General features: G+C 44.4%; 1 protein-coding gene across 3 annotated transcripts in view; it reads left to right on the forward strand.

Moving 5' to 3' along the window:
• Bka (FCF1 rRNA-processing protein Bka) overlaps nt 1–14,264 on the forward strand; it is a 242,981-nt gene that overhangs the window by 183,006 nt on the left and 45,711 nt on the right. For all 3 annotated transcript variants that reach the window (XM_068392027.1, XM_068392025.1, XM_068392026.1), the window contains exons 6-7: nt 5,372–5,560; nt 5,933–6,027. In XM_068392027.1, the coding sequence (XP_068248128.1) occupies nt 5,372–5,560; nt 5,933–6,027 (284 nt within the window). The remainder of the gene's footprint in view (nt 1–5,371; nt 5,561–5,932; nt 6,028–14,264) is intronic.

Below are 14,264 nucleotides of genomic sequence, written 5' to 3' on the forward strand. Positions count from 1 at the left end.
TTTCGAGCCTTTGAAGTTTTGCTGTACAATTATGTCATGCATAAACAAGGCTTTCAGGGATGGCTCCAATGATCTGACAGCCACGTTCTCTGCAGGAACAAGTCCCTCAGGGATGGCTCCAATGATTTGGCAGCCATGTTCACTGCAGGAGTACGTAAGAGGCAAGTGCGCTCAATGTGTTCATTGTCAAGACAAACTTCACGATGAAGTCTACCAGGCTGTCTTGACAGCATTTATGGAAGGCGACTGGATGGTCTCTCTCGACCTTCAGGAGGCATACTTCCACATTCCTATACACCCGGATTCCCAACCGTTTCTGAGGTTTGTTTACAGGAATGTGGGGTACCAGTTTCGAGCCCTGTGCTTTGGCCTCAGTCCTGCGCCTCTCGTGTTTACGAGGCTCATGAGGAATGTGGCAAAATCCCTCCATCTATCGGGGATTCGAGCCTCCCTGTACTTGGACGACTGGCTTCTCAGAGCATCGTCCAGTCTTCGCTGTCTGCAGGATCTACATTGGACGTTGAGTCTGGCCAGGGAGTTGGGACTTTTGGTCAACCTAAAAGTCCCAACTGATCCCATCCCAGATTATTCTATATTTGGGGATGGAGATTCGCAGTCAAGCCCTGCTCGAAGTCCAACTAATGCTGAAACGAAACGTTCATTCAGTCAGGAGTTGGAACAGTCTCGTAGGGACTCTCTCATCCCTGGAGCAGTTTGTCTCACTAGGGAGACTACACCTTCTGTCTCTCCGGTTCCATCTAGCCTCTCACTGGAACTAGGACAAGACATTAGAGACGGTATCATTCCCAGTCTCCGAACCAGTAAAGGCATGCCTGAAATGGTGGGACAGCAATATCAGTCTGAGAGAGGGACTATCCCTAGCAGTCAAGAACCCAAACCACGTGTTTTCCTCAGACGCATCGGATTTGGTTTGGGGTGCGACCCTGGACGGTCGGGAATGCTCGGGTCTGTGGACCTCAAGTCAGAAGAGCATGCACATCAACGGCAAGGAGCTATTAGCAGTCCACTTGGCCTTGATGATATTAGAAAGCTTCTTCGAAACTAAGTGGTAGAGGTCAACTCAGACAACACCACAACTTTGGCGTACATCTCCAAGCAAGGAGGCACACACTCCTTCACGCTGCTCGAGATCGCAAGGGACCTTCTCTTATGGTCAAGAATTCGAGGCATCTCTCTGTTGACGAGATTCATCCAGGGGGACTTGAACGTCTTGGCAGACTGTCTCAGTCGGAGGGGTCAGGTGATACCCACGGAATGGACCCTCCACAAGGACGTGGGCAAGAGTCTTTGGGCTACTTGGGGTCAACCCACCATAGACCTCTTTGCCTTCTCGTTGACCAAAAGGTTACCAATTTATTGCTCTCCAGTCCTAGATACAGAAGCAATCTACATAGACGCATTTCTACTGGATTGGTCTTTTCTGGACTTACATGCATTCCCACCATTCAAGATAGTCAACAAGGTACTGCAGAAGTTCGCCTCTCACGAAGGGACAAGGTTGACGTTGGTTGCTACCCTCTGGCCCGCGAGAGAGTGGTGCACCGAGGTACTTCAATGGCTGGTAGACTTTCCAAGAAGTCTTCCTCTATCGGTAGATCTGTTACGTCAGCCCCACGTAAAGAATGTCCATCAAAGCCTCCCCGCTCTTCGTCTGACTTCCTTCAGACTATCGAAAGACACTCAAGAGCTAGAGACTTTTCGAAGGAGGCAGCCAGTGCGATTGCAAGAGCTAGGAGAGCTTCTACCATTAGAGTATACCAGTCGAAGTGGGAAGTCTTTCGAGACTGGTGCAAGTCAGCATCTGTGTCCTCGTCCAGTACCTCTGTAGCCCAAATCGCAGATTTTCTTTTACAACTGAGAAAGGTTCACTCCCTTTCAGCTCCCACGATTAAGGGCTACAGGAGCATGTTGGCTTCGGTCTTTCGACATAGAGGCTTAGATTTTTCCAACAATAAAGATCTCCAAGATCTCCTTAAGTCTTTCGAGACCTCTAAGGAACGTCGTTTGGCAACTCCTGGATGGAACTTAGACGTGGTCCTAAGGTTCCTCATGTCAGACAGGTTTGAGCCATTACATTCAGCCTCCCTGAAGGATCTCACCCTCAAGACACTTTTCCTAGTGTGCTTGGCTTCGGCTAAAAGGGTCAGTGAACTTCATGCCTTCAGTAAGAACATCGGCTTTTCTACAGAAAAAAGCCACTTGGTTCACGTCAACTTGGTTTCCTGGCCAAAAATGAAGTGCCTTCTCGTCCTTGGCCTAAATCTTTTGATATTCCTTGCTTATCAGAGATCGTAGGCAACGAACTGGAAAGAGTATTATGTCCTGTTAGAGCTCTTAAGTTCGATTTAGCTCGTACTAAGTCATTACGAGGTAAATCTGAGGCATTATGGTGCTCAGTTAAGAAACCTTCATTGCCTATGTCAAAGAATGCTTTGTCATATTTTATCAGATTTTTTTAATACGAGAAGCTCATTCTCACTTGAATGAGAAAGACCGATGTTTGCTTAAGGTTAAGACGCACGAAGTTAGAGATATAGCAACCTCCGTGGCCTTCAAGCAAAATCAATCTCTGCAAAGTATTATGGACGCGACTTTTTGGAGAAGCAAGTCAGTGTTCGCGTCATTTTACTTAAAAGATGTCCAGACTCTTTACGAGGACTGCTACACACTGGGTCCATTCGTTGCATCGAGTGCAGTAGTGGGTGAGGGTTCTACCACTACATTACCCTAATTCCAATATCCTTTTTAATCTGTCTCTTGAAATGTTTTTAATATTGTTTTTTTGGGTTGTACGGAAGGCTAAGAAGCCTTTCGCATCCTGATTGATTTGGCGGGTGGTCAAAGTCATTTCTTGAGAGCGCCCAGATTAAGGGTTTGATGAGGTCCTGTTGTATGGGTTGCAGCCCTTAATACTTCAGCTCCTGGGAGTCTTTCAGCATCCTAAGAGGATCGCTGGGCTTCGTGAGGAAGACAGACTTATAAGGCAGAGTAATCGTCTAAGTCAACTTCCTTACCAGGTACCTATATATTTTGGTTTTGTTATATTGATAACTGTCAAAAACTCTTAGCTTATACGCTGTAAACTTAATTAACTCTGGTCTCTACCCACCGCCTTGGGTGTGAATCAGCTATTATATATTCACCGGCTAAGTTAAATATTTAAAAATGATATTTTAATTATAAAATAAATTTTTGAATATACTTACCCGGTGAATATATAAATTAAAGGCCCTCCCTTCCTCCCCAATAGAGACACAGCGGGACGAGAAGAATTGAAGGGTTTGTTTACATGCAAGAGTGGTATCTGGCCGATAGTGGCGCTGGTGGGCACACCCGCAACCTTCATAGCGATCGCTCGCGAGTTTTTGAGTGTGTTTTCTGTCGAGCCGAAGAGTTGCAGCTATTATATATTCACCGGGTAAGTATATTCAAAAATTTATTTTATAATTAAAATATCATTTTTTAGGAAACACCATTCTATTCCAGAAAATTTTTACTCTTTAAATGTCAATTGCGCTATAATAAAACATGTACTTATGTTGTTAAATTTCGGGTGTGTTTTAAAAATCGAGTATTGCTAACTTATTTTTGTTTTACTTTTGGCTGTGATCACATCAGCTGATGTCTAGCTTCCGCGCGAATACAATAACAAAGAATTGTTTACACCATTTCTTAACTTATTCAAACCATCTATACAGTTAATATTGCATAAACACCAATGTGTTATAACCTATCATATTTATTGTTTAGTACTTTAAAACCATCCCTCTCTCTCTCTCTCTCTCTCTCTCTCTCTCTCTCTCTCTCTCTCTCTCTCTCTCTCTCTCTCTCTCTCTCTCTCTCTCTCTCTCTCACATCGAACGTTATAGCGGTAACCTAATTGTTCGGTGACTAAAAATAGGCCTAGTACTTTCTTCTTTTACCTTTTTTGCATATGGATCCATAATTGAGGTGGGTACAAGTTGACTTATAACTGAAGTTAGGAAAAGTATTTTGGATATGGAAAGGACAATTATCTTTCGTAACAGTTTAGAATTATCGTAAGTTATCACTCTGTCATTAGCGGCAGTTTGCTATTGTGGATTAAACGCATAAGGAAAAAAAAATTTCCAGCTTTGCTACGAATTTAGGAATTTATATGGATACGGTAAGTAAAATATTTGTAATAACATAATGTTTACTAAATGTTTGTAATATCATTATTTATGACTTAGATCATGTGTGTTTAATGCATTCGTTTGTTTATTATGATCGAAGATGGAGCGTAAACAAATGGAAGGTTTCCGTTTTAGGCGGCATCATAGAGAAAAACATTTCATAAATGGCATTCATTTCATTTATTTGAAAGTTCTAATAAAAAATAATTAGAACATTGGTAATAACAAATTCAACATATAATCTATACTTGGTAAAATTGCTGTCAATTCAAAAACACAGATGTATAAATGCGTCTGTTTCTTCGTTGTGATCAGAGATAAACGTAAACAAAACATTGGTTGTTGTTTTCTATTGTGCTTTTTAGCGTGTTTAGGAAACGCATGATATAAAATCGCCTTTATTTTGATAATTCTGGATTTTCAATCATACAACAAGCTAGTCTATAGAGTGATGGTTTTGCTATTCACCAGTTGTATTATACAATAGATATGACAAACATTAAAATTTGTCTGTATTTTGGGTTGTGTTATAACGGGAAATATATGGTGTTTACACCTATCCTGGTTGTAATTTTAACCATTTTTCAAGTTATTAGAACTTTAAAGTATATTAAATGTTTTATTTATTTACAAGAACAATTTGATATTATAAAGAAATACAGTATAGTACAAAGAAAGTATTGGAAATGGGTAGTAAACACATTTGAATAGGCAAATTGCTGGTTGCCATGGCCGCAATGGAATTATTTCTGTTAGTTGTGTGTTTCGAAATTCGCGATTTTCCATTTACACGAGGTCATTAATCGACCAAATTCTCGCATAATTCGGGACCCTACTGTACTGTATAGTCCATAATCAGAGTATATAATGTTGAAGATTGCTATCTTAGAAACAAAGTATATCTGTGTGGGTATGCAGTCGAAGTTAAATGAAGATTCTTGTTGCAGGGAGCATGTTATGGGATGCAGGGTGGCTAACTCTTATGTTGGGAAATATTTATCATATCAGACTAAACTTTATGGTTGTGTAATTTTTTAATAATGATGGGTTAGTAAATTATTTTAGTAATTCTAAATGTATATTTATTGTCACAAATATCTAAAGTGATAATAGAGAATAAGATTTATGTTAAGGCACAAAATGTTATGCTAAGATGCAAAGGAAAGTATGTTCTATGACACTTTCATTCGCAGGGAATGATGGATTGTCTGTACGCCAAGTGCATTCCTTACATCAGTGAGTGTGTTCAGGGAGAAATGGAACGCATGGGAGAGCGTTATCGCTTGGCTTTAAAGGTGATGAAAGATCCCCGAATTGAATACCTTCCATGCCTTCACAAAGGACTTTATGCTGATGACTGTCTCGTTCAACGTGTTACACAGGTAATGTCTGTCTCTGTTTTACTCCAGGCAATGCGGCTTGGATAGCTTTAGTTTTAATGTGGTTGTTAATTCTTTATTATATAATTAAACTTATTCGACTTGATAATAATTAACGATGAGGTGTTTAGTGTAATTATTTGTTAAGTGTTGATTAATCTATTGCTATTTTGAGGTTGAAAATCTTCATAAAAGATACTGTATATATTCATACAGGAGTATCATGACTTTGTACAGTACAATATTCTATCAAATTTAATGATTAGATATGTTTTTCTCTATGGAATGTTTAGAAATTTAATCAATACAATATCTGGAATTAGAGTTGTGGGTGTTCACAAACTATAGACACTAATAGATTTGGTATCTCCGTAGCACAAGTGTTATATAGTCGCAACCTGTGATAAAGCCCTCAAGAGGAGAATACGAAAGATTCCAGGAGTACCCATCATGAGTGTTGGGAAACACAAGTAAGTCATCATACTTGTTTTTAGATTGTTCATATTATTTTTTCAATATTAAACTTAGCCGGTGATCATATAAGCTGTCAGCTCTGCTGCCCGACAGAAAAACCTAAGGACAAAATACGCCAGCGATCGCTATACAGGTGGGGGTGTACATCAACAGCGCCATCTGTCGAGCAGGTACTCAAGTACTCCATGTAAACACAGAACCAATTTTCTCTCTGTCGTGCCACCGGCAAGACCTACTAAATACGCTGTTGCTTACTGGATTGATTTTCACAGATTTTGGTGAAGTACTCATTTCTAGTTATTAGCTTTCGCTTTGCAGAGGTTATCTTCAATACTTCCTTGCATTCTTTGATTGAATTTTGGATTATTTGTTGACGACTTGGATAGATTTTGAATTCCCCTTTGACTAATTCAAGATGGCTGACCCTTCTCAAGTCCCTAAATACAGAAAGTGTAGTGCTAGGGACTGTTCAAGGCGTCTTCCGAAGGCCTCTATCGATCCGCACACCATTTGTTCCAATTGTCGGGGTAAAACCTGTCAATTGGAAGATCGATGTGAGGAATGCGTTGGGCTTTCGGAATTCGATTTTCTCGAATTCCTGAAATATTCACGTAGGCTAGAGAGAGATAGAGTCAGGAGAAGTTCATCTCGCTCCGTTGATTTTTCCTCTCCCCATGCCCCACAACCTATTCCTTCCCCTGTAGTGGTTGCTCCTGATCCCCCTTCTAGCACTCAACAACCTTCGATGGCGGATATGATGCGTGCCATCCAGGCTCTGGGTGAGAGAGTCGAGTCATTGGCGAGTGACCGTAATCAACTCATGGCAGACGTCAAGGAGTTGAAGGGTAAGAGGGCAGTGGGTAGTGACAAAGTGAGTGGTAGTGTTGTGGAAAGTGTTAGTGTTGTGCTTGAGGGTGCGTCTGTTCGTGCCTGTCGTCCTCCCAGTCCGGGACCTCTTGCAAGCTCCCAAGCCCAGGGGAGAAGCAATGTCGTACGACCAAAGGGTTCGACAGGCTTTAATCAGCGGACAGACGTTCCCTCCGTGGTTTCGGACGTATCTTGCCAAGATCGCCCCACCCACAAGAAGACGAGAGAGCCCATTTATTCCTCGTCTGCGGAAGATGTTTCTCGGAAGAAACAATGGACCAAGGTCTCACGACCTCTCAAACGCAAGGTCCCTTCCGCGCAAGTCCAACGGCCCAGTTGTAGCCACTGGGTCAGTTCGGACTCGCTGCAGTCTTCCGATGACTGCACACCTAAGAGAGGCAAAGCGGTACCGCAACAGGCAGTAACACCGTCTGTTGCCGCACCTGCTACTGTAGACCCTAAGTGGGCTTTGCTGCAGACCATGCAGACACAGTTGTCATCTTTAATGCAGGACTTTCGTGCGGAGAAGGTTGACGCTGCACCCGTTAGCCTACAACCAACCACGGTTGTGCGTCCAGTTGACGCTGAGGCTACCTTATCCCGCACTCCAGCTGTGAGAGTCCCGCCACCCATGCGCACTGTACCCTGCCAGCCGCATGTTGACGTTCGCCGACGCACGGAACCCTCCGTTGACGTTCGCGAGTTACAACAACAACAACCTAAGTTGTTTTGTTTTGACGCGGTGCGTCAACCTCCGCAACCCACTGTGGTTACCCCTACTCGCCCACAGCAGACTAGACAGTCAGGAGTAGACGCTTTGCGCCCCCGCGCAGCTATGGTTGTTGCCAGCTCACAGACTGGCCAACAGTTCCATGACGTTGCGTCCAGTGCAGTCACGCATGCACCCGTGCTGCGGGACTCAGCTGACCAGCCAATGCCTACTCCTTTGCCGCTTCCTCCTCAGCATTCAGACGATGGACTCTCTGATGATGACAACGCTGCACACCTTGACGACCCGCACACGGACATCGACGAACCCAAGACCACGCCTCCCTCCTTGGACTTTAGGAAAGTACTTGCACTGTTCAAGGATATGTATCCCGATCAGTTTGTTTCTGCGGCCCCACGCTCACCTCCATCTGAGTTCGCTTTAGGCACGCAGTCATCCGCGCCTGCCTTTACGAAGCTCGTCCTCGCCCGCTCGTCCAAGAGAGCTTTAAGGGTGTTGGGAGATTGGATGCAGTCCAAAAAGCACCTTGGGAAGACAGCATTCTTGTTTCCCCCTGCGAAACTCGCTTCCAGATCGAGCGTCTGGTATGCCACGGGAGAAGTTCTCGGCTTGGGAGTTCCTGCCTCTGCCCAGGGCGACTTCTCAAGTCTAGTAGACTCTCCCCGCAGGCTGGCCATGAGACGCTCCAAGATTTGTTGGACTCCTTCAGATTTAGATCATCTGATGAAAGGAGTGTTCAGAGCCTTCGAAGTGTTTAACTTTTTGGATTGGTGTTTGGGAGTGTTGAGCAGGAAGACCTCCCCTTCTGACAAGGAAACTTCCATGCTCATTATGTCCTGCATGGACAAGGCCATACGGGACGGTTCCAGTGAGCTTGCGGCTTCGTTCGTTTCCGGGGTCCTCAAGAAACGGGAAAACCTTTGCTCCTTCTTGTCAGCTGGAGTAACACAATGTCAGAAATCGGAGCTTATGTTTGCTCCTCTCTCGAAGTGCCTTTTCCCAGAGGAGTTGATCAAGGAGATTGCTGCCTCCTTGATTCAAAAAGACACGCATGACCTGGTTGCGTCATCCGCACGCAAAACCACCCCTTTGCCTACCGTGTCTAGACCCAGGATGGATACTCCAGCGTCAAGATTTATTCCGCCCTTTCGTGGCAGAGCCACCAGCAGAGGAGGTGCTCGTGCCGAAGGGAAACGTGGGAGCAAGAAGAAAGGTACCAAGTCCTTTAGAGGCAGAGTCTGACTGCCACCTTCTTCAGACAGCAGTGGGAGCCAGACTCAAGAACTACTGGCAGTCCTGGGAGAACAGGGGCGCAGATGCACAATCTGTGAAGTTGCTCAGAGAAGGGTACAAGATCCCATTCTTGCGCAAGCCCCCTCTAGCAACGACTCCCATCGACCTCTCTCCCAGGTACAGAGAGGAGGACAAGAGACTAGCGTTGAAGCAAGAGGTGTCTCTCTTACTAGAAAAGGGAGCGGTAGTCAAAGTCTGGGACCATCAATCCCCGGGCTTCTACAACCGTCTCTTCTTAGTGGTAAAGAAGACAGGAGGGTGGAGACCGGTACTAGACGTCAGTGCTCTGAATGTCTTTGTCACAAAGCAGACGTTCGCCATGGAGACGACAAAGTCTGTTCTAGCAGCGGTCAGGAAGGAAGACTGGATGGTCTCTTTAGACCTCAAGGACGCTTACTTTCACGTCCCCATCCACCCAGATTCCCAACCTTTTCTAAGGTTCGTTTACGGGAAGGTTGTCTACCAATTTCAAGCCCTGTGCTTTGGCCTAAGCACGGCGCCTCTTGTCTTTACGAAACTGATGAGGAATATTGCCAAATTCCTGCATTTAGCAGACATCAGAGCCTCCCTCTATTTGGACGACTGGCTTTTAAGAGCTTCGTCCAGTCGTCGCTGTCTGGAGAATCTAAAGTGGACTCTAGATCTGACCAAGGAATTGGGTCTCCTGGTCAATATGGAAAAGTCCCAACTGGTCCCATCCCAAACTATAGTGTACCTAGGGATGGAGATTCACAGTCAAGCTTTTCGGGCTTTTCCGTCGGCCCCCAGAATAAGTCAAGCCCAAGGATGCATCCAGAACATGCTAATGAAGGACCGATGTTCAGTCAGACAGTGGATGAGTCTGATAGGGACGCTTTCATCACTGGACCAGTTCATTGCGTTAGGGAGACTGCACCTCCGTCCCCTTCAATTTCACCTGGCTGTTCACTGGAGAAAGGACAAGACGCTAGAAGCGGTCTCGATCCCTATTTCCGAGAAGATGAAGTCATCACTGACCTGGTGGAAGGACAACATCAACCTCAGAGAGGGTCTGCCCCTGACTGTTCAGACCCCCAACCACGTTCTCTTCTCGGACGCATCGGACACGGGCTGGGGTGCGACATTAGACGGTCGGGAATGCTCGGGCACCTGGAACTCGGAGCAAAGAGCGTTACATATCAACTGCAAGGAGCTACTGGCAGTTCATCTGGCCTTGAAAAGCTTCAAGTCCCTCCTTCTAGGCAAGGTGGTGGAGGTGAACTCCGACAACACCACGGCCTTGGCGTACATCTCCAAGCAAGGAGGGACCCATTCTATGAAGTTGTACGAGATCGCAAGGGACCTCCTCACCTGGTCAAGAGATCTAAACCTGTCTCTAGTAACGAGGTTCATTCAAGGCAACATGAATGTCATGGCGGACCGCCTCAGTCGGAAGGGTCAAATCATCCCAACAGAATGGACCCTTCACAAGAATGTATGCAAGAGACTTTGGGCCACATGGGGCCAACCTACCATAGATCTCTTTGCAACCTCAATGACCAAGAGGCTCCCAAATTATTGCTCGCCAATCCCGGACCCAGCAGCAGTTCATATAGATGCTTTTCTACTGGATTGGTCCCATCTAGACCTTTATGCATTCCCCCCGTTTAAGATTGTCAACAAGGTACTGCAGAAGTTCGCCTCTCACGAAGGGACAAGGTTGACGTTGGTTGCTCCCCTCTGGCCCGCGAGAGAATGGTTCACCGAGGTACTGCAATGGCTGGTGGACGTTCCCAGAACTCTTCCGCTAAGAGTGGACCTTCTACGTCAGCCACACGTAAAGAAGGTACACCCAAGCCTCCACGCTCTTCGTCTGACTGCCTTCAGACTATCGAAAGACTCTCGAGAGCTAGAGGCTTTTCGAAGGAGGCAGCCAGGGCGATTGCTAGAGCAAGGAGGACATCCACTCTTAGAGTCTACCAGTCGAAGTGGGAAGTCTTCCGAAGCTGGTGCAAATCAGTATCAGTATCCTCAACCAGTACCTCTGTAACTCAAATAGCTGACTTCCTTTTATACCTGAGGAAGGAAAGATCTCTTTCAGCTCCCACGATCAATGGTTACAGAAGCATGTTGGCAGCAGTCTTCCGTCACAGAGGCTTAGATCTTTCCAACAACAAAGATCTACAGGACCTCCTTAAGTCTTTTGAGACCTCGAAGGAGCGTCGTTTGGCCACACCAGGTTGGAATTTAGACGTGGTACTAAGATTCCTTATGTCAGAAAGGTTTGAGCCGCTACAATCAGCCTCCTTTAAAGATCTCACTTTAAAGACTCTTTTCCTCGTCTGCTTAGCTACAGCTAAAAGAGTCAGTGAGATACACGCCTTCAGCAGGAACATCGGATTTTCATCTGAAACGGCTACACGTTCTTTGCAGCTTGGTTTTCTAGCCAAAAACGAACTACCTTCTCGTCCTTGGCCGAAATCGTTCGATATTCCAAGCCTTTCTAATTTGGTTGGAAATGAACTAGAAAGAGTCTTGTGCCCTGTTAGAGCTCTTAAGTTCTATTCAAAACGAACTAAACCTTTACGAGGACAGTCAGAAGCTTTATGGTGTGCTATTAAGAAACCTTCTTTACCTATGTCGAAGAATGCAGTTTCCTATTATATTAGACTGTTGATACGAGAAGCTCATTCCCATCTGAATGAGGAAGACCATGCTTTGCTGAAGGTAAGGACACATGAAGTTAGAGCTGTCGCAACTTCAGTGGCCTTCAAACAAAACAGATCTCTGCAGAGTATAATGGACGCAACCTATTGGAGAAGCAAGTCAGTGTTCGCGTCTTTTTATCTTAAAGATGTCCAGTCTCTTTACGAGAACTGCTACACCCTGGGACCATTCGTAGCAGCGAGTGCAGTAGTGGGTGAGGGCTCAACCACTACATTCCCCTAATTCCATAACCTTTTTTAATCTTTCTCTTGAAATGTTTTTTATTGTTGTTTTTGGGTTGTCCGGAAGGCTAAGAAGCCTTTCGCATCCTGGTTGATTTGGCGGGTGGTCAAATTCTTTTCTTGAGAAGCGCCTAGATTAGAGGTTTTGATGAGGTCCTTTAGTATGGGTTGCAACCCTTGATACTTCAGCTCCTAGGAGTCGCTCAGCATCCTATGAGGATCGCGAGGCTCAGTAAGGAAGACGTACTTAAAAAGGCAGAGTAATTGTTCAAGTCGACTTCCTTACCAGGTACTTATTTATTTTATGTTTGTTATTTTGAATAACTGCTAAAATGAAATACAAAATACTTAGCTCTTAATAATGTAAACATGTAATGCTGGTCTCTACCCACCCCCCTGGGTGTGAATCAGCTTATATGATCACCGGCTAAGTTTAATATTGAAAAATGTTATTTTTATTAATAAAATAAATTTTTGAATATACTTACCCGGTGATCATATATTAAAGGACCCTCCCTTCCTCCCCAATAGAGACCCAGTGGACCGAGGAGAAAATTGGTTCTGTGTTTACATGGAGTACTTGAGTACCTGCTCGACAGATGGCGCTGTTGATGTACACCCCCACCTGTATAGCGATCACTGGCGTATTTTGTCCTTAGGTTTTTCTGTCGGTCAGCAGAGCTGACAGCTTATATGATCACCGGGTAAGTATATTCAAAAATTTATTTTATTAATAAAAATAACATTTTACACCTGTCATTGTGATTTGTGTTTTTAAATATTTGTATAACAGCAGTTGAGTATTCAAAATCTATGACATTGAGATCTTGTGGTTTCTATTTGTCTACATGGATATATTAGTGGTTCATGCTACCCATATAATGTTTCTAGCCCTAGAAGATATGCACAATAACCGATCTTATTGATCAGTGTACTGTGTAAGTATAGAAGAGTGACATATGTCCTTTTATATATGTAACTAGAAAATAGTTATGAGATATCATGGTGTTATGAATGATATGCAACACCCTTTCCTATAGCATATGGTAAATGTTAAAACTCGTCGGTTAGTTCTTTGCAGCCATCAAAAATACCCCTTGTGATGATTTTTTTTTTTAGAAGTTATAACTATAAATTGTAGAAGTTGATATTTGTCTTTATGAATATACAAACCTTGTGTCCCTTTGAAATAGTGAATGTCTACAGCATAAGCTTGAGCAGCCGTTGAATTCGTTAACGAGGTAATTATCTACAGGTTGTGCGAGTAGGATAGTATCCCCTTCCATCATTCTGTCAACGACTGTCCACTTTTGTCTTTGGCAACAATGAGTACGGATGTACTGTTGTGATCTTACCTGTGGCTTTCATTCTTTTCTTATAGCTTTTAGAGAGAGGATGATCGTTTCGATTCATGTTGGTAATTATGGATGCTACTCAATTTTTGTAAAGGGTGGAGAAGAGTGGGTGCTGCAAATGCCAGTACACCCACACCCTCTCTGTGCTTCTTGTAGGGGGCATAATTGGTTAGTGCAGATCGTGGCTTTCTGTTCAATATTAGGCTTTTGTTTTGAAGAGGAAGAAGAAGGGTAAGTTTCTTCTGGTGTTAGACTTGGCATGTTCAAGATGATGCTGAAGAAACTTTGTAGCTCCTTTCTATTCTCATTGAGTTCAGGGGCTGGGAGATGTCTGATATGCGTGTGTGAGTTTTCCAGGCTTTGGTGGAGTGTGGAGTTCTACAAGTGATCACTGCAACCCATCTTGTGCTGGATGGTATTCTGTTGCCATGCAGGCTGCTGATGAGTGATATAGGCAAGGTTTGGCCCTCCCTGGTATTGCAGGCAAGCCCTTGATACTTTTTATTGAGGGAACTGGTAGTAGCTCCAATCGCTTAGGACTGGAAGACTTCGCCACTTCCCTTAGCGAAGTGGCTCTGCCTGCCTCCTCAGTGGAGTTGCTATCCATTGATACATCTTCCTCGCCTTCGAAAATACTGCATTGATTGAAAGTGTGTTGCTGGTGCGAGTGACCCCAGTCGTGATCCCTTCTTTTTTGTAGCACCCTGGTCATAGCTTGGATTTTTGGTGCCCTTCAAAGTTCTAGACCTTATCTAGAATTGCCATTGTCAGACTTTGCTAATTTGGCCATGGATCAAGTTAACGATCAGATCTGTGGATCTGAGAACTCTCGCTTGTAGTTGTCCAACAAGGTCTTGCTCCCCTACACTCGAAGCAGCAAAGGTTTTACATGCCAGTCTTTTGCATTGTTTTTACACTGGAGTTATGTATCCCCTTGGAGGGACTCAGACCAGAATGCTCATCCATTTTGTATCTCGAGTCAGCAGCCATAGGAGTCTTCTGCCATGGCCACCGTCCAACTACTCATGGCTTGACCAGTGGTTGGGGCAGTGATGTGCTTTGCAAGGAAAAGGGGATTATCA

This window comes from Palaemon carinicauda, chromosome 18 (assembly GCF_036898095.1).
Source record: "Palaemon carinicauda isolate YSFRI2023 chromosome 18, ASM3689809v2, whole genome shotgun sequence".
Lineage (NCBI taxonomy): Eukaryota > Metazoa > Arthropoda > Malacostraca > Decapoda > Palaemonidae > Palaemon > Palaemon carinicauda.